The 25,647-nt window shown below is 39.8% G+C and overlaps 1 protein-coding gene across 3 annotated transcripts in view; it reads left to right on the forward strand.

Moving 5' to 3' along the window:
- The window catches only part of AKAP12 (A-kinase anchoring protein 12), a 63,969-nt gene that overhangs the window by 21,486 nt on the left and 16,836 nt on the right, over nucleotides 1–25,647 (forward strand). For 2 of the 3 annotated variants that reach the window (XM_081854294.1, XM_081854293.1), the window contains exon 2: nucleotides 12,481–12,598. In XM_081854294.1, the coding sequence (XP_081710420.1) occupies nucleotides 12,481–12,598 (118 nt within the window). Of the gene's footprint in view, nucleotides 1–12,480; nucleotides 12,599–21,053; nucleotides 21,200–25,647 lie in introns of those variants that run through there. The other variant, XM_081854295.1, reaches the window with a different exon arrangement.

Here is a 25,647-nt window from a genome sequence, read left to right on the forward strand (position 1 = left end):
ATAAACTGTTCCTTGTCTGTAGTTTCTCCTTGTAAGGCTGTTGTCAGTATCCATTTTAGTGGCTTTAGCAGAGGTGAGAATCACAGGGAGCTTGAAGTCAGTTTCCCCTTTGTTTTGTAACTGATGATTAGAATAACACAGATTTAGGACAGGCAAATTATATTTGGAATCTGGTACTGTTATTTACAGTACTTGCAATGAAGCTTTGACCCACACCCTTGCTCTGCAAAGCATTCTCATTTTATTGTAGACACACAAACATATTTTATAAGGGAACCCCTGCTTTCTGTTTATCTCTCCTCTTTGTATGTGAAGGGTACATGTGGTATTTTTAGCTGACCTTGGAGAAGATGCATAATTAAAAGCCTTCTTAGTAAGCAATTCTGATGTGGCTGAGGCAATGCAGTTCCATTCTTACTGCATTCACATTCTCTGTGGTCCATTCTTACAGCTAGTCCCCTCCCCATTTTTTTTAGTGCCAAGGTAAACCTAAAAGAAAATAACAGTTGAACAAAACTGGGAAATGTATCTTGTTATATTTAGGTGTTATTTAGGAATATTTATTTGTACCTATTAACCAGAATTCTTGAGGTAGCTTGGAAAATATTTAGAACACAATAAATAGATACTAAGGTAGGACAGAGGTGTATATAATTCCCACCCACATGGTTTCCCAGTGTTACCCGAGCACAATGAAAACAGCACTGGAATCCACCCATAGTTATATATTCAGATGTATCAAGGATTATTCTTATGTGGATACATTCTTTAAAGTTATAATTGGGTTTATTCTACAAATTCCCATCCATTCCTAAATTAATTCACACACACACATTTTCATTTTCAGGTTTACAAACAACAAGAAAGAACACATTTAAAATATAAGCATTGAATCCCCTTTGACTTCCCTTCCCCTTTTTGTAGGTCCTTGCATTTTCTCCTGCATCTCCACTATTACTCCAATTTTATCAAGTTTATAAATAATCCATAATTCAGCTTTTAGCTACAAGTGTTATATCAATCCTACTAATTATTTAATCCTACTAAGGATTTTAATTGTTTACAATAGTTTTTTTAAGATACAATATATACCGTACTTTCCCCATTTCTTATTAAAATATAAATCTTCCAGGTTCCTAATTCTTCTGGTCAGTTTTGTCATTTCAGCATAACCACCAGTTTTATCTGCCATTCTTCTTTGGTAGGGACTGTCTTTTATTTCCATCTCTGAGCTAACAAAAGTTCAGGCAGCTTTATATACATTTCCTTAATGTCCAAAATCACCACCAATTAATAAATGATCTCTTCTGGCCACTTGGATTTTCGGCACCTAGAATTCCTAAAAGAAAAGCTTCTGGTTTCTTAGAAAAGGTTATTTTGAACATTTTTTTTCAACTCGTTATATATCATCTCCTAGAATTCTTTTACTACTTAACATGCTCACTACATGTGATAAAGGGTGCCCTCTTTTTCTTTACATTTCCAGCATGCATTGATCTTGATTTATACATTTTAGCTAATTTACTGGAGGTTAAATACCAACAGCACACCATTTTCATATTGTTTTCTTTCACAGTATCGCATGCTGTAAACTTTAAATCCTGGTTCTATAACGTCTCCCATGCTGCCCATTCTTAAATTAATTCTTTTGCAGAGTTATTTGTTCCAGGCAATAAATTACTTTGTCTGAACATTAGTAAGACTGTCTGCATGCATCTTGATGAAGAAATGTGGCTTTGAGCTCATGCCTATCCCTTGCCCCCCTTGATGTTGATGTCTGGAGGGATTAGGATGGAATATCAGTGTTTCTCTCCTAGCCTCCATGGAAGTCGCAGCTGTGCCTGCAGATCTCCCAAGGGCCCAATCCTTACATCACTCATCTATGCCAGATGGGAGCTGCCATAGCACAAATATGAAAAAACCCACCTCCACCTTGTATTCTGGCCAACACAACCAGTGGAGTCTAGGGTATGACAGTGTGTCTGCTCCTTCCTGGCCTAACTTTGGATAGCTGTCAGTCATTCTGTTGCTTCCTTTTGCAAAACTGGAGAGATGTCTGAGCATTGCACATGGACTTCTGGTGGCTTTATTGTGTCAACTAGATGCACAAAAAGAGCTTTTAAACTCTGCCTTCCATGTGTTTCAACCATGTGCAGTTTCAACCATCTAGCTTTCAACTACTTAATGTTGAAATCATACATGTTAAACTCAGGAAAGTTGTGAATTATCTGTAGTGCATAATTTCATTCAGGTTGCAGTTTGTCACAGGTAAAAAGTGGGAGAGACTGCAGAATCATAAATCATATGTTTAGCACTACACACCAATTCTCAAAAACAAGATTAAATAATGTGTTACATTTTAAAATATTTGCCTTATAGAATCATTATTTTTCCATGTGATAAATTAAGTGATGTTTTACCACACCTGTGGTCTAATTACAACAAGGCCTTTCCTAACTAAGAGACATCCTATCAGGAACATTTTGAATGTCAGAAATGAGAATTTAGCATGTTCAGAATACAGTATACCATGCAGTAAAACTTTTGCATAGTATTAAGAGTTCATATTTGAGAATATAGTTATAAAAATGAATTATTATGATTATGATTCTTTTATTTGTACCCGGCCATCTGATTGGGCCACCCCAGCCACTCTGGGCGGCTTCCAACATATATAAAAACATAATAAAACATTACACATTAATAAAACTTATAATGGATGGACTATTTCATTTTAAAAGCTATTGAAACAATACTTTTATACCACAAAGTAGGTAGAATTCTGTTGCCCTGCCTGAATCCCAAAGCTGTCATCTATAAATTTACAAAGAAAAGAGAGTGCAATATTATATTGCTTGTTTGACATTAGGTTCACCTGGCAAGTGCTATTCTTTACTAGACAGGAAAGGAAATGTAATATGGGATATTTGAAACATTATAAAAATTGAAGGTAAAACAATGCTACTCAAGTCCAGCTCTGCAATTCAGTTGGAAATGCATTTTACTAAAAGACAAACTGAAACGATAAAAATATGATTCCTAGTAGATGGGTTGCACATGTGTGTGTACTCCTGCTGTTACAGAGGCATTAGCTTGGAAAAAGAAACCAAAACTTGACACCCTCGTTTCCTTGTACTGCACTAGCTAAACTTGTTAAGAATGTAGAGTGCCAATTTAAAAAGAAAAAATGGGAAAGTTATCAATTCTGGCAGACATGAGTATGAGGTCAACATATCTTTGAACAATGCTAAGAGAAGAGGATTGTATTTTCAGTGCTAAAGCCACCTTGGATTTGTGCTGTGAACAGGAAGGTTGCAGCCGTACTTATTTGTTCCTTTTAAACATAACTCAGGAGTAGAATCAATAGGCAAGAATGAACAACTGAGGAGATCCAGAAAAAAGCATGGCAAGACAAAGGAGTCAGATTCAGGTGTAAGAAACTAGATGACCTGCATTGTTTCCAGTAACTAGCAGGTTCCAACTGAAGCCTGGTACAGTGGTACCTCTGGTTACAAACACCTCTGGTTACAAACACTTCGGGTTACAAACACTTTGGGTTACAGACTCCGCTAACCCAGAAGTAGTACCTCGGGTTGAGAACTTTGCCCCAGGATGAAAACAGAAATCGTGCACTGGCGGCTCGGCGGCAGCAGGATGCCCCATTAACTAAAGTGGTACCTCAGGATAAGAACAGTTTGAGGTTAAGAACGGACCTTTAGAACTAATTAAGTTCGTAACCAGAGGTACAAGTGTATAACATGGTCTCTCAGATCACCTCCAACACCTACTGCAAGTTCTTGAGTCTGCTGTACGAGTCTTTACCCTTGAGTAAAGTGTTTTTACCCTTGAGAGGAGTGTTGTTACTTACAAGCAGCTGCTTCCTCAACAGTCACATGATGACATTGGACTCTCAGATGTGCACTCTCATCATCAACCAGCTGCCTGAGCTTGGACTTTCTGGCATTTCTGCTCTCAAGGGTTGGATGTGACTCAACATCTAACTCAGCCAGTGGTTCCTATGCTAGAGGTAAGTCAGGAACCTACCCAGAGGGTCCTTCTAGGGTATTCCTTGGAGGTGGACATTTCAGGGCTAGTGTTGGAGGCTCTGTCACCTGGGTTGAAAATCATGCGAACCAGGTCTTCAGAGGATTTGTTGGCCAATGTTGGGTCAGGGCCTGTCATGATAGTGTTTAACTGCATGCTTGTCCATTTTCAGAAGTGGCCAGCCCCAGAGAGTTTGCTCCAAAGACAATGCAACCATCTGAGTCAAAATGTTTAGCTACCCCTGCTTCCTACGTTTCTAATTGTGCAAGTTTCGTACATTTGTGAATTGGCACTAGATGGCATATAGGAAGTGGTCTCTCCTGATTATTACCATCAAGAGTTTAGGCTATAGTAATAAAGATGGGATAAGGTGCCCTAGTGTTAATTTGTTTCATTATCTTAATACAGAAATGGAATCTGCATATTGCTGTAGAAATATTATTGGGATTATAGATTTATTTCATTTTGTGATATGAAACCTTATTTTTAATACCCTTTTCAAATGATTCCTAGCTTCACTTCCTGCTCACTAGTTCTAAAGTAAACTTTCACATAGTTGCCAGACTCTGAAAAATGCTTCTTAATGCCACAAAAAATAAAGAGTATTTCGAAACACTTATTTTCTTTTCCCCCACCCCAAGCTTCTTTGTGGGTTAACAGTTCTTCAAAAATATTGACAGATTGAAATCTACACATGTACAACTCTGAAATAATGAGTGTCTTGTCCTCCAGCTACTTTGGAGAAAATCCTGATCCCACCAAAATTAAAGTTGTACGTATGTGGATTTCACTCTGTTTTCCTTTCTAAAAGAATCCCTAACAAAGAAGAACTATGCTTTTACCAACGTTCCACAATAATTTTAAAACATTAGATGGTACCAGATTTTCCAATTCTTTGGGATCTATTGAGATCTCTCTCCTTTGATGCTCTCTCATGTCTCTGCCTCCCAAAGGCTTGTGTGGCTGTTGGTGCAGCAGCCCTGGCTACAAGCTCTACAGGCAAATAGTGCCTCTGGGGCTGGCCAGGGGGTGCTGGTTACCAGGAGCTGATGTGGGCTCAGAGCAAGTAAGTGGACTCAACCAGCCAGTCCAGCATTCCTTGCTGCTGGGAATGGACAGACAAGTCCCAAGCCCCTGTGGGACAGCGTGAGGAGGCACCTCAGGATGGGGCAAGGGGGCAGTTCAGACACCAAGGGCGGCGGCTGCTGCCCAGAGGACTCCCAAGGAGAAGGGAATGGAGAGGAAGCTGAGGGAACACTCCACAAGGGTATTCAAAAAAGGGTGGCAAGCTGCCAGCTCTGCAGGCAAGGGGTGACATAACTGGGTTCCTGAGTCCCACAGGGGAGCTGCAGAAAGAATGTAGTTGGTCAAGGGAGCTGTGGACCCAAAAGTTTGAAAATCTCTGTCCTAGGTGGTTCCAATGTTTATGAGGACCCCTTTTTAATCTCATGACCCCCACATGCTGATTGTTTTAATTTTAGGTTCTGTTAATTGACCAAATACTTAATCAACATGTATAATGAATACTCCTGCTGCTCCTTTCTTCTTCCCCCAAACTTTTTTTTTTTTTAAAGCAAGCACCAGCATATGGGGCAAAGGAGATGCTTGCCTCTATCTAATAGGCAGCATTTGCCTGAACATGTGGTGATATCTCCACCAGTCCTCCTCACCCATTTTTTCCAGCCTGCAGCTATCCCCAGCACAGGAGGAAGAAAGTGCTTAGTGCTGGCAGACAGAAGCAACCTGAACATGCACCTAAGCGTGCAGGGATAATCCTGCCACAGCTTTCTTTCTTCACCAACTTTCTGTTTAAAAGTAAGCTTCAGCACAGGGCTTCACAGACCTTCTTGGGATAATTCTTTGGCCCCCAGGTTCGGAACCACTACTCTAGATACTAGTTAGAACCAGATCCAAAACTCAGAATCTGATCCAGAGAGAAATCAGCAAATAGCTAAGAGCAAAATGTTGACACATAAGAAATAAAAGCAAGTAAGAGAAATATTGAACTAAAATCAATCATGTTCCCTTCAGTCTTCTCTTCGCTTGACTAAATATACTCAGTTCCTCCAGCCTTTCCTCCTAGGACCTGCTTTCCGTAATGTTGACCATACTGTATTCATTGTTCTCTTCTGAACATATTCCAATTTGTTTATATCTTTCTTCAGATGTGGTGTCCGGAACTGGACATGAATACTCTAGATGTGGTTGGACTAGTGCTTAGTTAAGCTTAAAGAAAATATACCAGTTTCACTGAGGTTGCTAAATGGGAGAGCAAGCTGGTGGGCCTCTCCCTGTTGCAAGACCAGCTCAATCAGGAAGTAATATGTAGATTTGAGGATCTTAGAATCACTCTTCCAATGCTACTTTGCCTCTACCTGGCTCCTACACACATCCGTGTGTAGGAACCAGATAGAGGCAAACTAGCATTGGTTTTTATTTGTACATGGGGGTACTTTTATAGCTCTGTTTAGAGTACGTAATGTTTTAATAATATAAATGTTTTCAGTCTTTTTTATCAATTCAGTATATTTTCTTTTAATTGTCAAATAATTCTGTGTACATTGCGGCATCCTTTGGCTAAGTGCAATAAAACTGACTGACTGACTGACTGACTGACTGACAAATTAGCATTGGAAGAGTAATTCTAAGAGCATGCCCCAATAGTGAAGATTATGTAGAAGTATGTCCCACATTTCTCTTAGGAGGGCTGGAAGAACTAGGCAGCATGGAAGGGGGATGCAATTTCAGGTTTGTACTTAACTCTCTTGACTTGCCAAACTGATACACGTTGAGGAATCTTTTTGTGTGCTTTAATATAGTTCTGATAGCACCTCACCTGAAACTTGCATCATCATCATCATCATCATCATCATTATTTATACCCCGCCCATCTGGCTGGGTTTCCCCAGCCACTCTGGATGGCTCCCAACAGAACACTAAAGCAGAATAAAACCTCAAAACATTAAAAACTTCCCTAAACGGCTACATTCAGTTGTCTTCTGAAAGTCAGGTAGTTGTTTGTTTCCTTGACATCTGATGCATCATTTTTATTGCTTAACTGCTTAATTTCATTGCTTTTATTTTATGGCAAAATGTTGTTTCACCAGTCTTGGGGGCATCAATTCTATTGCTTTATATCCTACAGAAAAATGGAGACTTCTAGGCAGAGCTGATACTTCAAATCAGTTTACAAGCAAAAGGGTTGGCTGTTCTGGACTGTGAACCATATTAAGAGCATCCTGTGCTCTTTAAAAATATGCTCTGATATATGACAAACTTTTTTTTTAATTGTATTGGTACTAGATTTTTTTTATTTTGTGGTGACTGAAGCTGCCAAAGAAAAATTGCATGGGTCTTTTCCCATGGGGTTAAAACTCTTCCTCTTGTGCTTTATTAGTGCCAGGCATATTAAATGTTACTTTCCCATTGTTTAATTGTGCAAGTTTTGTGGCTGAATCCTAAAAAGATTGAGCATATAACATCCAACATCAACAGCCTTCTGTGTTGAGTGTGATGATTTTATATTTGCAGGGCATTCACAAAAGCATGGGTAAGGAACCTTCTGAGATATGTCAGACTAAAAACACCATCCAATAGGCAGATTTTTGCAGATTACCAGGAACTTGGGCCAACAATTTGAGTGCTTGAAAACAATTATCCCCTCTGTAATGAAAACAGTTGCCTGGGTGATCTCACCAGGGTGATTCAGTGACTGAGCACTCACAAAAGGTAGCGGATGCTCTCTAACTGGTTTTTGGGCGTGCTGATGTGTATATCTGTTGGCTGTATTTACCGTATTTTTCGCCCTATAGGACGCACTTTTTCCCCTCCAAAAATGAAGGGGAAATCTGGGTGCGTCCTATGGGGCAAATGCAGGCTTTCGCTGAAGCTTGGAGAGCGAGAGGGGTCGGTGCGCACCGACCCCTCTCGCTCTCCAGGCTTCAGGAAGACATCCGCAGCCTAGGCAGCCCTGCGGGAGTTCCCACAGGGCTGTCTAGGCTGCGGATAGTAGCCTACTTCCCGGAACGCCGGGCGCGCTGAAAGCAGAGCGCCTGGTGCTTCGGGAACACATCTGCAGCCTAGGCAGCCCTGCGGGAGTTCTCCGCATGGCTCCCCACGCTGCGGATAGCAGCCTGCCACCCAGCGGGCGGGGCGCCCTGAAGCAGAGCGCTCCGCACGCCGGGCAGACATCCGCAGCGTGGGGAGCCCTGCAGGAGTTCCCCGCAGGGCTCCCCACGCTGCGGATAGCAGCCTGCCGCCCGGTGCGCGGGGTGCCCTAAAGCAGAGTGCCCCGCGCGCCGGACAGACATCCGCAGCATGGGGAGCCCTGCAGGAGTTCCCCGCAGGGCTCCCCACGCTGCGGATAGCAGCCTGCCGCCTGAGGCAGACATCGGCCAGCCCCACAAGCTCGGGGGACAGCAGGGAGGCGCAGCGCCGTTCCTCGACCTGGTTCGGTTTCCCCGACCTGCTTTTGGGGGGGAAATAAAGGAAAAAAAGTTTTCCTTTATTTCCCCCCCAAAAAACTAGGTGCGTCCTATGGGACGGAGCGTCCTATAGGACGAAAAATACGGTAGCTCCTTGAAATCTTTGTAATCACCACCAGAATAACTATCAATACCCTTGATAACCATACAGTAATTATATATTGTATCCACTTCTGAGCTAAGGGATTTAGAACTATCTGAAATGCTTGTTAATTTAAAAAAGAAAGAAAATCAATAACTATTACTGTTTTCATTAACATTGAAGGTTTGTCCACGTAGAACTACAATTGCCTTGTTATTATTTATCAAACTTACTAACCACTTTTTAAGCAAAAGTAAATCAAAGTGACTTACAAGAGGAATCTGAATAGAGACCAATCATCCACATGACTCCTGAACATTTTACTGATGCAGTTGCCCCTAAGAAAGGCAAGGGGAGCTGGATTGTGTCTGTCATATTATTATTGTTGTTGTTATATTTATTTATATCCCACCTTTTTCCTGGACCGGGATTCAAGGTGGCTTACACAAATAAAAACAATACACATATAAACATATAAAATATAATCATTGATTAAACTGTAATAAAATTTAAACAATATATAAAAACCCAGTAAATAATACCCCCAAACAGTGGATTGGTGTGGTTGCCCTTTTTCTCACTTGAACTATGCACTTGCGCCTGGGTAGCTAATATGGAGATATATTATTCAGGTTGCTCTTTTAGTTCACTATTAAACTAGGATAGTTATTTGGTGTGGATTTAGAATTGGGACTGCCCAGCCACCACTGCCAGAGCTTTGAGAGAGCAGGGGGTATTCAACCCTTTCGCCTCTTGCTCTCCCATCTTCTTCCTAATGCCTGCTGCAGCAAGCAAAACTGGCAAGAATGTGAGGAAATGTGTGATTTTGTTTAGATTGGGCTCATTTGATCTTGAAGCACTTCTGTTTTTTTCTTACCAGTAAAATCTTTATAGTGACCGTATGGAGGCTAACTACTTGCTTGCAATGGATTGATTTTTATGGGAAATGGTTGGATTTGATTAGTGTTAGATTTTTTTGGCTCATGCGGAAAGGCTCTCTCTCCTGTTATTTTTTTGTTGCTTTTAAAAATAATGTCTGAGTTTGAAGACTCTCGCCGTTATTTTGCTCTTTCCATTGCTGCTGAACTGCTTTCAGTCTATAACTTAGGGTGATATAATCAATACTGAAATGGTTACTACAATGTCACATAAGGATTTTCAAATCTTACAGGGTATGGTGCAGCTGAGTAATCTATCAATACAGACGTTTTAACTGTGTGGAAAAATATTTCAGTATGCCATTTAGTTTAATCAGTTGTTCAGACAGCTGGATCTAGCTTATTTTAGGAATCTGTAGTAGAACTGATGTAGAAGGATTAAGACAAGGAGGCAAAATTAGCACTAATGCATTTGGGCCTGGTATGTGGAATCCTTGGAATGATCCTGGGTCTGGCATGAGGAATGTTGGGAATGATGGTGATTAGAAGTGGAGGAAGACATAGCTATATCTGCTGGATTCTCTGAGAATAATGGGCAAAGCTTGCTACATTCATCAGCATGCTAATACTGAGTTTCTGAATGCTATATTTGAGGAGATGGTAAGTTGAGGGGAACAAAGGCGGAATGGAAAGTCAGCAGACATTAGTTTCCCTTCCATTCTTAGAAGGATGCAACCCATTTGAATACAATTCATTGTTTGTGTGTTTTAAAGCCAATTGTTTCATCAGTTTTCCCTTTAGAAAATAATAGGGTGGAATCCGCTTGGTGCAAGGTGGAAGATGGCTTTAGGGCCTGCAGGCAGAATAGGCAAAAATCCTCTCATCTTCTGTTAACAGATGCCTTCACTACATTGAAAGCTCTTCTGTGAGCCCAAGAGCATCAATTGGGTTCCACCCATAGTTTTTATGTATTGTATGAATATGGAAGGAATAACCCTGGACCTCTGGGCATTTCTAAACTGTTGTTCTTTTGTGGATTACATTCAGTTGCACACCGGCAAACTCAGGTTGTACAATTAAAGTGTATTTGGCAAAAGGGGAAAAAAAAGAATCAGACTTTTTCCAGTAAAGAAAGTGACAGGAAAACACTTTGGAGAATGTGGGATAAGTACTTGCATGATGCAGCCTTGTATACCCTCCCTGCAAACAAATCAGAACCGGTGCTTAGTAAACAGCTGACATCATGTAACCCCCCCCCCCCCCCGCATCATGTAACCTGGGATGAATTTTCAAGAAACACGTCATCTGGTAGCAACCTCAAAGCTTTCAGCCATCCTCACCAAAGTCGGTCCCTGTTTTTACTTTATTTTCTTGTTAAAACAAGTATCCCTATTTTGCCTTTGGGCGATATATCTCATTAGTGTGTGCACATATACTAGAATTCTTCTCATTCCAGTCCTTGGTCAAGTTTCTAGAAGTTGCGTTTTGACTCTAGTGCACATGCATCTAAATGCCAGTGCACTGCTTCCCATAACTGCCTGTCTGGATGGCTGCAAAAAACAGTGTTGAACAGACTATTGCAGTGTAAACAAACATCAAGCAAAGAACCTTAAGCAATGTGTTCTTTGTGTTGGGAGGATGAAAATTTCAGACAGTGATCCTTGGTGTGAAAATAAGTTACCCAAGTACACAAATGTTAAAGAGTACATAGAGGTCAAGTGAGCAGTAAATGAATTGCTGGCTCATGCAGCATGCATTTTTAATGATGTTATGCAAATCCATGTTTCCCCCATGAAGCTAAGTGAGCGACTTTGGATAAGCCTTTGGTTTTGTTAGGATTAAATATAGTATGACCTCTCCTCAACAAAGGTAGCAGAAAATGTCAATAAATGAATAAATAATATCAAACTGACATAGTGCTATTTCCTGTATTCCTCATTTGCGTGTTCTTAGCTAAGTTTTTGTGCTTCTCAGCCATGTTCCAAAACAACTGCTTTGAATCTGACTGAGTTGAGTCATTCCAAATGGAATTGAGAACACTGCTTTTATATAGTTGACATAATTGGATTAAATTGCAGAACAGATCTTTCTGAGAAATGAGGCAGTTAATGTGAGTGCAAAGTAAAATAAGTAGTTCTGAGGTGCTAATGCAGTGGGACAGATTGAATTGACCCACAAAGTTAGTGCTGTGGGAGAATGTACCTTTCCGAAAGAGTCTGTGCATCATTAATCCAAAAATATTTAGAGAAGTAAATATGCTGTCATAACTTTTACTTTGTGATTTTTTTTCCACAGTAAGAAGATAAACAATATATTCTGACAGTTTTTAAATTTTTGCATATAGCTGGCTTGCCTATGGTTACAGTTGTATCATTGTAGAGTCGTCATAGATAATGACTTATTGTGTACTCTTGTTTATTTTACCTGGTGCTTTCTTTGAGGAATAGCCTAAACCTTTAAATAAATTCTTGATTTGTAGATCAAGGATCTGTCTTTTTACCTTGTATCATGTAATTCTTTGTATGGTGGTATAGAAGTCAGAGAGACACAAGGAATGTTTATGACACCCATCCCACCATTATCTAAAGCTATCAAGCCCCATATTTGGCCTGAATACCAATAAGGTAAAGAGTATAAATACTAACTGCACATAGTACTCCCCACAAATTTCATCCTGAGAGTTGACCCCTGATGTTTTATTTTGAGCAAGTTGATCTGTGCTTGATTCTGCTATCCTGTATTTCTTACTTTTTAAAGATTTTAGAGATGTCTAGCGTTACACTTTTGTTAAAAAAATGCAGTTTATGCTGAAATGTGGGTCGACAATATTTTAAAACAGCCTGTAGCACATAATGTATTTTATAAATGATAAAGCACGTTCATCTCTATGAAGAAAATAAGTAATTGTGATTTCCGCCCCTCCAGCACAAGGTTTGACTTACAAAAGTTGTTGCTTTCTTTCTTCCTCCAATCTCTCCCTTGGCCTGTGCAGCTTTTACAGAAGAATGGACAGATATCCATTATTAATGGAATTACGGAAGAACAAGTGGAGCTCAGCCTTAAGCCAGAAGAGCTGAAAAAGGAGCAGGGAGAAGCAGTCATAACAGATGGTAAGTAGATGCCTATAATGACATGGAAGATTACCCAGGACTATGGGACACACAAAAGGAAATTGGTATCTTGAGCCCTTTCCTATAGAACAAAACATCACTTTATTAATTTAACACTTTGATCCCAGGTTCCTTAATTGGGGATGCCCTCCCCCAAACAAATGATTGGCATTTCCAGCTTTGATAGTAATGACCACCTGTTGGAGAAGAGCAGGTGCCTGGATAGAGCGGCCCTCACCGCCTGGTCCACTCATAATCAGTAATGTTACAGATTCTTTGTTCAATCTAGCTCCACTGCAGGTACTGTACCAACATGCATAGGTTGCCTGTATTGTCCAATATGACTCTGTTTTTCCTGCCTTCACCTAAGTGCTTATATGTGTAGGCTATATAAGGAAAGGGAAGCACATGTGCTCCTCCCATATCCTCATCCAACCTTATTTCTCTGTAAGTAACTAAAAAGGGTTACTTGTGTTCTGGAGCATATACAAGTTGTAGAGCACATGTGCAGAAGTCAAGTTGGGGGCACAATATCCATGCATGGACCTTTCATTTCTTGCAACAGCCCCTGTGTGCAAACCCTTAGAAGAAATGGGGCTTTCTGAGCCCGATGGGAATCTTGTGTGTGGTGTTGTATCCAAGGTGAACTGGGTTAGGCCCAGTGTTTTTGAAATAGTCTATGTTTTCATTCTTCACTCCCTTACTAATAGTTGATATCTCTAGAGAGGCCCCGAACAAACTGTTTGTGTTGCAAAGAAAACATGCAGCAAGTTCATCCTGTTGTTAGAAAGTCCAAATATTTACACATTTACACAATGATTGAGAAACTTAAGTCCAAATAACTTAAGTTTCACAGTCATTGTGTAAATGTTTTGGTGTTTTTATGTTGGTTTAATATACCCAAATTGCTTGCTGAATTTGGAGATACCTCTGAATGTTAGAAACTTTTTCTGCCTGAGCACACCTGCTCCTGCTGCTGAGCCACAGCCTCTTATATGCCTATTTCTTATCTTGTCCATTAATAAAATCACACTTTTAAAAGGCATATGTCTGCACTCCTTATAGCTAAGAAATGAAGTTTTATTTATTTTCATTATAGATGGTAGTACAAAATCTCACCAAATTTGTTTCAGCCTCTGTTCTTTATGCCAACCATGTTTGCAACCCATATTATTTATAGTTTTTCCCATCACTACAGTGCCATAACCTGACAATCTTCAGGGTGAAACTTTACATACTGATTTTGACTGACCAGCTGCTTTTAAGTGCAGATTTTTAGTTGTTCTAGTGTATTTGACTGATACTAGTACTGATACAAGTTTTCAAAAAGTCACATGAGGATTTAAATAAGTAGTACTAACAGTAGCTTTTGTTTTAATTTATCTGTTTGCTATAAATGGAACAGTATATATGGTTACTGTTGATGTTATAAAGAGCTTTTCATCTTCTCCATTGTTAAGATTGCATTTGTTTTTTCAGAAACCCTTTGATATAGAGGCATAACTTCAAAAACTTTCATATGCACATTCCCTGCAGTTAAAGCTTATCCAGTTTTGGGCTCATAGGGAATGCTCTGTTACTTCCTTCTTTCTATATACAAAAGCTGCTGTTAAGACAACATACTCACTTTTTACATGTTTGATAATGATTTTGTGTAGGCAAAGCTCTCTTAATTCCAGTTGTGAGTCAGGAAGGGGAAATGTACTGGGTAGCCTTATCCACAGTCCAATTAAGCTGATGTTCTTAAAACCAGCTTTGTCCTACTGATTAAGACAGCTTTTTAAACAGTTTGATTGGAGAATGTCAGGGATGACGCAGTGTTTATAGTCGAAGTCTGTTATAGTCTGTTTCATGGCCTATTTGAGAGAGAGAGAGAGAGAGAGAGAGAGAGAGAGAGAGAGAGAGAGAGAGTGCAGTAGGGATAATGGTGGCAATTAGGATTTTTTTTTATTTCATGCAAATTATATACCTTTTGATATTTAAAACATTAAAAAACTAAAACTGAAACAGATTAAAACACATCAGTGTTCTAGATACCCAAATACATTTGTCTAAACACAATTGATTTTAGCAGGCAGCAAGAAGAGTACAGTCATACCTTGGAAGTTGAACGGAATCTGTTCCGGAAGTCCGTTCAACTTTCAAAGCGTTCGAAAACCAAAGTGCAGCTTCTGATTGGCTACAGGAAGCTCCTGCAGCCAATCAGAAGCCCCGTCAGACGTTCAGCTTCCAAAAGAACACTTGAAAACCGGAACAGTCACTTCCAGGTTTTGATTGTTTGGAAGCCAAACCCTTCGAGAACTAGGCTGTTCCAAAACCAAGGTATGACTGTACAGCTATATCAATTGGCAGGGAATTCCAAAGTATATGCACTGCCACATTAAAAAATTAATTTCTTACAAATGTGGAACAGATATTATGTGCCACCTGTAAAAGTGGCAGTTCCGCAGATCAAAGCAGTTGAGTGGGCATATATGGGATGAAGTGATCTCACAGGTAAACTGATCCTGAGTTGTTAAGGGCTTTATATAGCAATAGTAACACCTACCTGGCCCAGTAGGCTTCATAGACCTTTAAGCTTAGGAATTTAGAGTACCATAGACCAGAAGGAATGTTTGGTACCACGAACTCATCAGGTAAGGATTTTAATACCCAAACAAATAAAAGTTGGAGACTACTAATGTTGGTCTTCAGAACAGTAGCATAACTTGCAGTTTTGGGAGCAAAAAACAAGTGCTGAAATATGTGAAAGAGTGTTGAAAATTGAGTATGGACACCAAATCTCTGCGCATCTGTCAAGCTTGCTGTGTAGCCTTCAACAACAGCATCTTCCTTTGTAAATATGATTGGGGTATAAATGAGGTGAAGACCGTAAAGGGTTGTACACCAAAAAGTCTGTAAGACTTAAAAACTCTTAACAAATCAATATTGTGGATTCAAAAATAATACAGTCTCTTTGATTTAGAGGTGACTGGTTTGTGATGGTGTATGGGGCTGGGCATTTCATTGGAAGGAAAATGTTCACAAGGTAATAGGAGTAGCTGAACTCTTTCTTAAACAAAGCAGGTAAATTCTTCTGCATTCCAGACTAGCTAAATCACTGAAATACAAGAGAGGGCTTACCAATGAGTCAAGGGGCCACTTCTCACATTACTTTTTCCTACAGAAGAACTGGACCTGTTGGTGTGGAAAGTGCAGAAAATGTGTGCCTGCTTTATCTTGAGATTAGCTAGACATATTTCTATTTTACCACTGAGACACATCTGGTTTCCATCAAACATTTGCTTGTCAGATGCTAGTCCTAGCAGAAAATAAGAAGTATTTTTCTGGACATTCTCATATTACAGCCCACATGTTTCTTTTTTGCTCTTTCTGACATACTTTTGACTTCTGGAGGGTCTTGATGAGAATCAGAAATGTCCCTAGTTTACAATCATGGTTTTCAGGGCAAGTGCAAACCATAGTTTCCCAGTTCAGATATAATGTTAAATTGGTTTTCTGTAAACCAAGACATAATTCATTAAGCAGAGCACAGTGGAGAGAGGACTACACAAGCATAATGCTTTCTTCCTTAGTGCATAAATGCTTAAGAGGGGCCCAAAAGATCAAGCTAAAGGCCTATGTAGTCCAGCACTCCATGTCTTCACAGTGGACAACCAGATGCCCACAGAAAGTCTGCAAGCAGAACCTGAGCACAACAGCTTTCCCCCGCTCCTGTGATTCTCATCAATGAGTATTCAGTGGCATACTGTCTCCAACCATAGAAAATATAGGGAGAAAGGTAGAAGACATGGAGGTAGAAGGTAGAAAATATAGCCATTGTACCTAGTAGTCATCAATAGCCTTATCTTCCATTAAGTTATCTAATTTTTTAAAAAAGTTATCCAAGTCCGTGGCCATCACTACCACTTGGGAGTTAATTCCATAGTTTTAACTATGTGCTTTGTGAATAAGTACTGTACTTTCTTTTGTTTGTCCTGAGACTTCCAGCCTTCAGCTTCATTCATCTCTCCAAAAGTAGCTGGAAATAGTCAGTGACCACTGAAGGCTTGCTTTTTTTGGAGGGGAGTGCCATGGAGAGAGCATAGCTGACTGGCAACCTGAATTTGAGCAATCCATGCTGCAATATTTTGTTGCAGCTTCTACTTGTTAATTGTAGTTTTAAATTCGATACATTCACCATGGGAGAAATAGTCATGGCATATGCTGTTGCATCTGCATCGTTGCCTTTGTCAGTCTTGGGTTTGTGTTTTGTTTTTGCTAACGTTAGGGCAAAAGCATGTCAATAGTTTTCAAATTATTCATTGGAATTCTGAGTTAGAGGTTACTGGGATTGTTCAGTGAGAAGAATAGTAATGTTAGATCGTGTCTGAAGGACAAATCATTCGTCATTACTCACCTTCCTCTACAGTGCACACTCTGGGCCAAATGAAATGTAAAACTAAATGTGTGAGTGTTCATTTTTTTCTCCCTTTTTAAATAACAGCCTCTGGAGATAGGTGGGATTAGGATGAAGGAGCAACGGAAGGAGGTTTCAGCCTTTCCCTTCCATTATGGATCCATGTGAGAGAAGCTTTTTTCCTGGGTTTAGTCATCAGGACTATGACTGTGATAGGAATGGCATGGTGAATCCCCTCCGTGCTGACATGATCCTGATATCCCTAAGCTATTTAGGAGAAAACTAGACATGTTAAAGGTATTCACACATTTAACATAATGTTCACACATAATGCTGAACCAAACCATGGTTTATTGCATCCACAGCTATGGATTAAGCAAAACGTTAAACATGTAATTTGCTTGTCTGCAATCTGACAAATTTCATGCATTTGAACGTTAATGAAAATGTTCCACACTATTTGTATTTCATTGCAATTTGATCCCACTGTGTTCATATCCCCCCCATCCTGCAACCCAAATATGTATACGTAATTGCCAATTGAATATAATGTTTCTTGCATCAGATGCAGTGGTTTCCAGCCTATGACATACTATGCCATAATTGCCATAATAATTGCTTTAGCATTTGAGGTGTTACAAGGGAGACAGTGCTCCTGAAGGTAGGAGTCTATCAATTGATGAAGATGATCATCGAAATGTCATAGACTAAATGGAGCAAACAGCACGCAGACCTAGTGGTGGGAGGAAAAAATCCTTAAATAAGAGACACGGGGGAATGATTAATGGACTTCAATGTCTGTACACTAATGCTCAAAGCATGGGAAATAAACAAGATGAGCTTGAGCCCTTGGTACAGCAAACTAAATATGACATAATAGGCATCACTGAAACCTGGTGGGATAAGTCCCACGATTGGAATGTAATAATGGAGGGATACAATCTATTTCAGAGAAACAGACCAGACAAGAAAGGAGGAGGAGTGGCGTTATATGTCAGGGATGTGTATACCTGTGAAGAGATCCAAGATTTAGAACCTCAAAGCCAAAGTGAGAGCATTTGGGTCAAAATTAAGGGAGAGAAGAATAACAGTGACCTCATTGTGGGAGTTTACTATAGATCCCCAAGCCAAACGGAGGACATAGATGATGCCTTCCTGGAACAGATGGCCAAGCATGCAAAAGGAAGGGAGATAGTAGTAATGGGGGACTTAAATTACCTGGATATTTGTTGGATGTCAAACTCAGCCAAGAGCATAAGGTCAAACAGATTCCTCACTGGCCTTGCAGACAACTTCATTGTCCATAAAGTGGGAGAAGCAACAAGAGCAACAGCCATTTTAGATCTTGTCCTAACCAATGTTGATGACCTGGTTAGTGGGGTAGAAGTGGAAGGATCATTAGGCGCGAGTGATCATGCTCTTCTGAAGTTTACTATACAGCGGAAAGGAGCAGCTAAGCATACTAGGACTCAATTTCTTGACTTTAAGAAAGCCGACTTCATAAAACTTAGGGAAGTGCTGGGTGAGATCCCATGGACAGTAATACTAAAAGGAAAGGGAGTTCATGGTGGCTGGGAGTTTGTTAAGAGGGAGATAGTAAAAGCACAACTTCAGGCAATACCAATGAGACGGAAACATGGAAGGTGCCTAAAGAAGCCAGGGTGGCTATCTAAAGAACTTTTAACTGAGTTAAGATTAAAAAAGGATGTGTACAAAAAATGGAAAAGGGGGGAAACCACCAAAGAGGAATTCAAACTAATAGCCAGCACGTGTAGACATAAAGTCAGAAAAGCTAAAGCACAGAATGAACTCAGGCTTGCTAGAGAGGTTAAAAGCAACAAAAAAGGCTTTTATGGGTATGTTTGTAGCAAAACGAAGAACAAAGAAACAGTGGGGTCACTCAGAGGAGAAGCTGGTGAAATGCAAACAGGGGACACAGAAAGGGCTGAACTCCTCAATGCCTTCTTTGCCTCAGTCTTCTCCGATAAAGAAAACAATGCCTGACCTGAAGAATTTGGAGCAAATGATTCAGCAGAGGAAACACAGCCCAGAATTACTAAGGAGATAGTACAAGAATACTTGGCTAGTTTAGATGTATTCAAGTCTCCAGGGCCAGATGAACTGCATCCAAGAGTATTAAAAGAACTGGCAGATGTGATCTCAGAACCACTGGCAGTCATCTTTGAGAATTCCTGGAGAACAGGCAAAGTCCCGGCAGACTGGAGGAGGGCAAATGTTGTCCCTATTTTCAAAAAGGGGAAAAGAGAGGACCCAAATAATTACCGCTCAGTCAGTCTGACATCAATACCAGGGAAGATTGTGGAGCAGATCATTAAGCAAACAGTCTGTGAGCACCTAGAAAGGACTGCTGTGATCACCAATAGTCAGCATGGATTTCTGAAAAATAAGTCATGTCAGACTAACCTAATCTCGTTTTTTGACAGAATTACAAGCCTGGTAGATGAAGGGAACGCAGTGGATGTAGCCTACCTTGATTTCAGCAAGGCATTTGACAAGGTGCCCCATGATATTCTTGTATAGAAGCTGGTAAAATGCGGTCTTGACTATGCTACCACTCAGTGGATTTGTAACTGGCTGACTGACCGAACCCAAAGGGTGCTCATCAATGGTTCCTCTTCATCCTGGAGAAGAGTGACTAGTGGGGTGCCACAGGATTCTGTCTTGGGCCCCGTCTTATTCAACATCTTTATCAACGACTTGGATGATGGACTCAAGGGCATCCTGATCAAATTTGCAGATGACACCAAACTGGGAGGGGTGGCTAACACCCCAGAGGACAGGATCACACTTCAAAACGACCTTGACAGATTAGAGAACTGGGCCAAAACAAACAAGATGAATTTTAACAGGAAGAAATGTAAAGTATTGCACTTGGGCAAAAAAAATGAGAGGCACAAATACAAGATGGGTGACACCTGGCTTGAGAGCAGTACATGTGAAAAGGATCTAGGAGTCTTGGTTGACCACAAACTTGACATGAGCCAACAGTGTGACGCGGCAGCTAAAAAAGCCAATGCAATTCTGGGCTGCATCAATAGGAGTATAGCATCTAGATGAAGGGAAGTAATAGTGCCACTGTATTCTGCTCTGGTCAGACCTCACCTGGAGTACTGTGTCCAGTTCTGGGCACCACAGTTCAAGAAGGACACTGACAAACTGGAACGTGTCCAGAGGAGGGCAACCAAAATGGTCAAAGGCCTGGAAACGATGCCTTATGAAGAACGGCTAAGGGAGCTGGGCATGTTTAGCCTGGAGAAGAGGAGGTTAAGGGGTGATATGATAGCCATGTTCAAATATATAAAAGATGTCACATAGAGGAGGGAGAAAGGTTGTTTTCTGCTGCTCCAGAGAAGCGGACATGGAGCAATGGATCCAAACTACAAGAAAGAAGATTCCACCTAAACATTAGGAAGAACTTCCTGACAGTAAGAGCTGTTCGACAGTAGAATTTGGTGCCAAGGAGTGTGGTGGAGTCTCCTTCTTTGGAGGTCTTTAAGCAGAGGCTTGACAACCATATGTCAGGAGTGCTCTGATGGTGTTTCCTGTTTGGCAGGGGGTTGGACTCGATGGCTCTTGTGGTCTCTTCCAACTCTATGATTCTATGATTCTGTGAAGGTTGCAAGGTTCTTCACTGAACTTTCAACCATGGCATTGGACTGTATTTTTGAGATTAAAGTTCCTAGAGGAACGAGTCTGGTTGCTGGAATATTCTTATTTTGTATATAGAAAGTGGTTCTGGAAATTTTTCTCCTTTCACTTAGTAGGCATGTAGTAAATATGAGACAGGTATGTTACACACCCTCCTTGATCTAAAGGACTTCCAGTGATCTGCATAAAGCCCTTTGTAACAATAGGGAATGTGGTTTGGTCAGAGGGTGGAGATCTCATTGTTAAAGTTAGGAATATAACCTGCCCACTCAGCGAGCAGCTAAGGAGGGGATGGGTCACAGAGAGCTGTCTGTCAAGGACCAGTCTGCTGAAACACAACTTCAGTCTGCCTTTTTCATCAGACACTGAAGGACTGAAACGTGTTTCTGTTAGCTCTGCTTCCCTCCTACCCCCCTCCCTCTGATTGCACTGTGACTTGGAGAAATAAAAACAACGGGGTGTCTTGCTTTGAGGAGAGGAAAATCCAGGTTGCCAAAGGGTAGAGAAAATGCTGGGAACTATCACTCTAACAGGTATGAAATGTTTACATTTTGAATTGTATTGATGGTTCTGTTGTCTCTTTGTGATGGTGATTCTATGCAGCAGCACTTTTGTCCAGGACTCAAGTACCGGTATGTGACACACATATTGGAGCAGTTCTTTATTAAGCCATGTACAGCATAGTCTATACATGTCTACCTGGAAGTAAATCCCATTGAGTTCAGTGGTGCTTATTTCCGGATAAGTGGGCAAAGTATTGCAGCTATAATAACTTTTAAAACTTATAATTTATGTTTAAATAGGAGTGGGGAAGTGTTTTTGGATTAAAATCCTAAAGCTGCAGCTCTATGCACACTTACCTAGAAAGCTGTTGCAGTTACATTTACTGCTGCGTAAATATGGTTGAACTCAAGCATCTTTATGTGGTTGAGTTAGGTCAATTTCCCTACATGTTTACGCTTTAAATTAGGAAGTTTAATTTATAGAACAATGTATTTCAAATGCAACAGTATTTCATAGATTACAAAGTACTTTAGGATTAGTGATTTTATATTGGCAGGGGTACTTTATATTCTCTGGTATCTTCTACTCACAGAAGCTTGCTTGTTTTTGATCTTTCAAATGTCAGAGAATTTAAAAAACTTTCATTTCTCTCTCCCCCCCCCCCATTTACTCTTTAGTCATGTCATTTAATTACCATATTATTTCACTTAATTTACACTGTGAGTTTTCTCTCAGCCATTTGATCCTAGGTTTCATATTTTTTTGCAACCTCCCATGTCTTAAAAGTAAACTTCCTTTTCCTTAATTTCCATTATCCTTGACCCCAGGCACAACCTTTCTACATAAATAATGGAGCAAACATCTGTTTTAACTTCTGAAGTGCAAGTGATCACTGCTCACTTCATCTTATTCATTAAAAAGTGGACTATGTATCTGCTCATAAACACAAAATCATTAAATTGGAGTGAATTAATTAGTGTGCTTGGAGGGAAGCTATAACCCCCTCTGCCCCCAAACTCCTTTACAACTTAATTTTGGAAACAAAGACCTTTGGAAACTCATCAGTATATTGCTGAATGGTTGGGAACAGTTGCTGAAAAACAATACTTAGAAGCGCCAGGGTTTAGACACTTCATTTTATCTTTCCTGCTGAGATGCTTGTTGAAACATTCCATCGTTTATAGAAAAAAAAGAACAGTGATGGTGGACAGTATAGTATATTTATTGCAATATAGGCAATAAATATTTTCTGCTTATGCAAATGTTTTACTGCATCTCTGTGAGATTTCCCCTCAGTTTTGCCTATTAGTCATTTTTGTTTGATCTTTTCTCATAAACATTAAATAGTACTAGCACCAACAAACAGAACTATGACTTTTTTCTTTTCTTTTACAATATCAGTGCTGTGGAATGTATATGCATCCCATGTGGATAACCGAAAGAGGCCAATTCTGTTTTGACTTTACTGTAACTCGTTCAGAATGCTAATGTGTTTATTATCATTCTGGTAGTAAATTGGGACATCTTAAAACTCCATATGTCATATACAGTTATATGCCAAAATGGCTTCTCTTACAGTTGTAAAGTGCTGGTTGAACTGACATCACCACAGAGGTCAGTTCATTTGTTTAATGTAGGTAAAATACATTTTAAAGCTTGCCCTGCATAGCCTCTTCTAAACTCAATGTAACTGTATCCAGCAATTGAATTCCTATAACAAAAAGCCAGCTTATACTTGGAGTGAAGAAGTATGGCAGTTCAAATTCATTCTTAAATTGTTCAGTTGGACCAGCTGTTGTTAGACTCATGACAGTGAGCAATTTTCTTTCCACATTAAATATGTTGTAACACTAGGTACAAAATAGAGCTGTGAATTTTTTAACAGCAGTTGGTTTAAACCAAATATTTCAAGGCAATGATCTGCTCTCAGTTAAACACAATCAACGACACTGATGGCAGTGGGATTAACTATGAAATAGAGAGACTATTCTGGTCTTAGATGTTTAAATATGGAATAAACTTAAGTTTTGTTTTAAAAATTGTTTGGAAACTTTCAGTGGCTAGAGAATTTTGGAACACTAGAGACCCGGGTGTGTATGACATATATCTGATGGATACAGAATGTAGAGAATTCATGGAGAAAATCCAGGGCAGGGCAGCAAATCCTGGGGGGGCGGGGGGAGTCAACCAGCTCCAGATGTTGACATGGTTGACTGCAAGCACATGAGGTGTTTCAGATTTAACTATTACAGCCTGAGAAATACTTTCTGTCTTCCAACTACAAGAAATGGTATCTCTCCTTTCTTGTAAGGAGAGAGAGAAGGTGGGGGAAACGGAAAAAGTTTGAAATGTTTGTTAGAAGTAAAATGTATGTGTAACACTTTTTAGGTATTGTGGCAGTAGACACTCACTTGATTCTATTCATGTTGGAATGGATAGTTTATCTTCCTAATCAGGGCATCATATAAAACAACTGCTTTAAGGCCCAAGCTAGAGTTTTCCCTCAGAGTAATAAGGAAGTGTTTTCTTTTTACATTGTATGTCAAATGACTGTGAATGTTGGACCTAGATTTCTAACAGCACGTTCTAAGTAAAATAAGCTCTATAGTACCAACCACATCAATATCAACTGTGGGAATAAATGAGTGCCTGTGTATTATACGAAGGGAAGTTGTAGTGAAGAGAGATTGAGTACAAGTACTTGCAAGAACTAGTAGCCATAGATGTAATGTGTATTCCCATGACTCATCCAGCCTGTGGAGTGGGACTGGATGAGTATCATGATTTTGAATATGCATGTTCTCATTTACACCACCTGCATGCATACCTTGCCAGATCTTCCTGGCTTGATCAGAGGACTAAGAAAAGGGTGCCTTTTACTCTTTGTTCTGCTTCTCTTTCAGTGACAGAGAAGGCTTAAATCATTCTAACGCCTCATTAAGGTTTTTTAAAAAAAGGTATAGTACAGGCGTGAGAGAATCTCAGCTCCTGGTATTCTGGTTACGTAGAAATCTGAAAAAGTCATGCTGGTGTCTAAAGTATAAATTAAAATTGTGATTACAGTGCTGGAGTTGATCCTTCTTCAAGGTCCTATTTTTCAGATTATAATCTTCCTCTACCCCAAAGTATTGGGGGCACAGGGGGAGATGAAACTTAACGGAACCTTACAAAAAAAAAAAGCTAGCTGAAATTTCATTACATGTATACATGTGACATTCAGTTAAGCTGTCTCGTCACTTCTTTTCACACTGCACAATTAAGAACAAAGTCAGTAATGCTGACTTCATTGAGTCATTACTGCCATATATAAGTATGAACTGGCATTTCAGAGAAGCAAACCACAAACAGCAGAGTTATACTAAGAGACGCTGTTCTCTATGGTTGACAGATAGTTTTGAATGTCTTTAGACCTGAAATCAACATTGTTTACATCATCCCTTTGATGTAACTGCACATAAAGCTACTCTGCAAAGTAATGAGTGCTTTTTACAATAGTGAGCAGCGTTGTTGGGCACTCACAGAATGGAACTATGGAGGAGACTTGATGTAGGACAGGGTGTGGCTAAAGAAGCTTTGGGGTACAATATTTGGATGTTTGGGTGGACCACTCCTTGACACACAAAGTGGTTTTCAGCATTTTCAAGTTGATCTGGGGTAAACCTTTCTAGAATTGTAATTAGTACTCTTAAAAGCAGTAATCATACCTTTTCAGTGAATTTTATTTTATTGGCATCATTGCTATTCATAGGCATCATTGAAATTTATTTTGTTTTGGCATGCTTTTTCTTATGAATCCATAAGCATAGCATATCTTGAGTTTTAAAAAATACATTGAATGTAGTTATATACAATCTCGTCTATATTATGCACCTAGTATTTCACATAAACCTTTAGATTTGTATAGTAAAATAGCAATGAAATACTGCCCTCTGCTGTTCATTTTTGTCAACAAATTAATTTTTCTTTTTGAAGATAATTGTTTTGCTTCTGACATGTCAAATGACAATGGAACAATAAGACAGCGCCTGATAAACTTGCAGTCATTAATTTCTAAATATTGTGGTCTGCTTCACAAGTCACTTTAAATGAAACTAAACTATGGTTTAAAGCTGCAAACTGCTGTAGCAATTTTGCTCCTCTGCTGGGAATGTGGCTTGTTTGGGGAAAACAAGCCACAAACCTTGGTTTGAACATAACACTAAGCCAAACCACGGCTTAGCTCCTAGCAGCATGGTGATAGCAGGAGCAGAGGAGAAGTGAAATGCCTGTCCTTTCAGCAGCATGCACCCACATGCTGTGTGCTAACCTTTAAACCACAGTTGAAAATGGTGTGTGAACAAGGCCTAAGCATTTGTGTAAATTCTAACCAAACAACTGCTGTTTCCACAAATCATTAAGTTAGTAGCAAGAGGAATGTGTATCTCAACAGCTAATGCTTTCTGAGACCAATTTGTTTATGTTTTAACTTATATTCTGC

Source organism: Podarcis erhardii (assembly GCF_964252035.2).
Source record: "Podarcis erhardii genome assembly, chromosome: 3".
Lineage (NCBI taxonomy): Eukaryota > Metazoa > Chordata > Lepidosauria > Squamata > Lacertidae > Podarcis > Podarcis erhardii.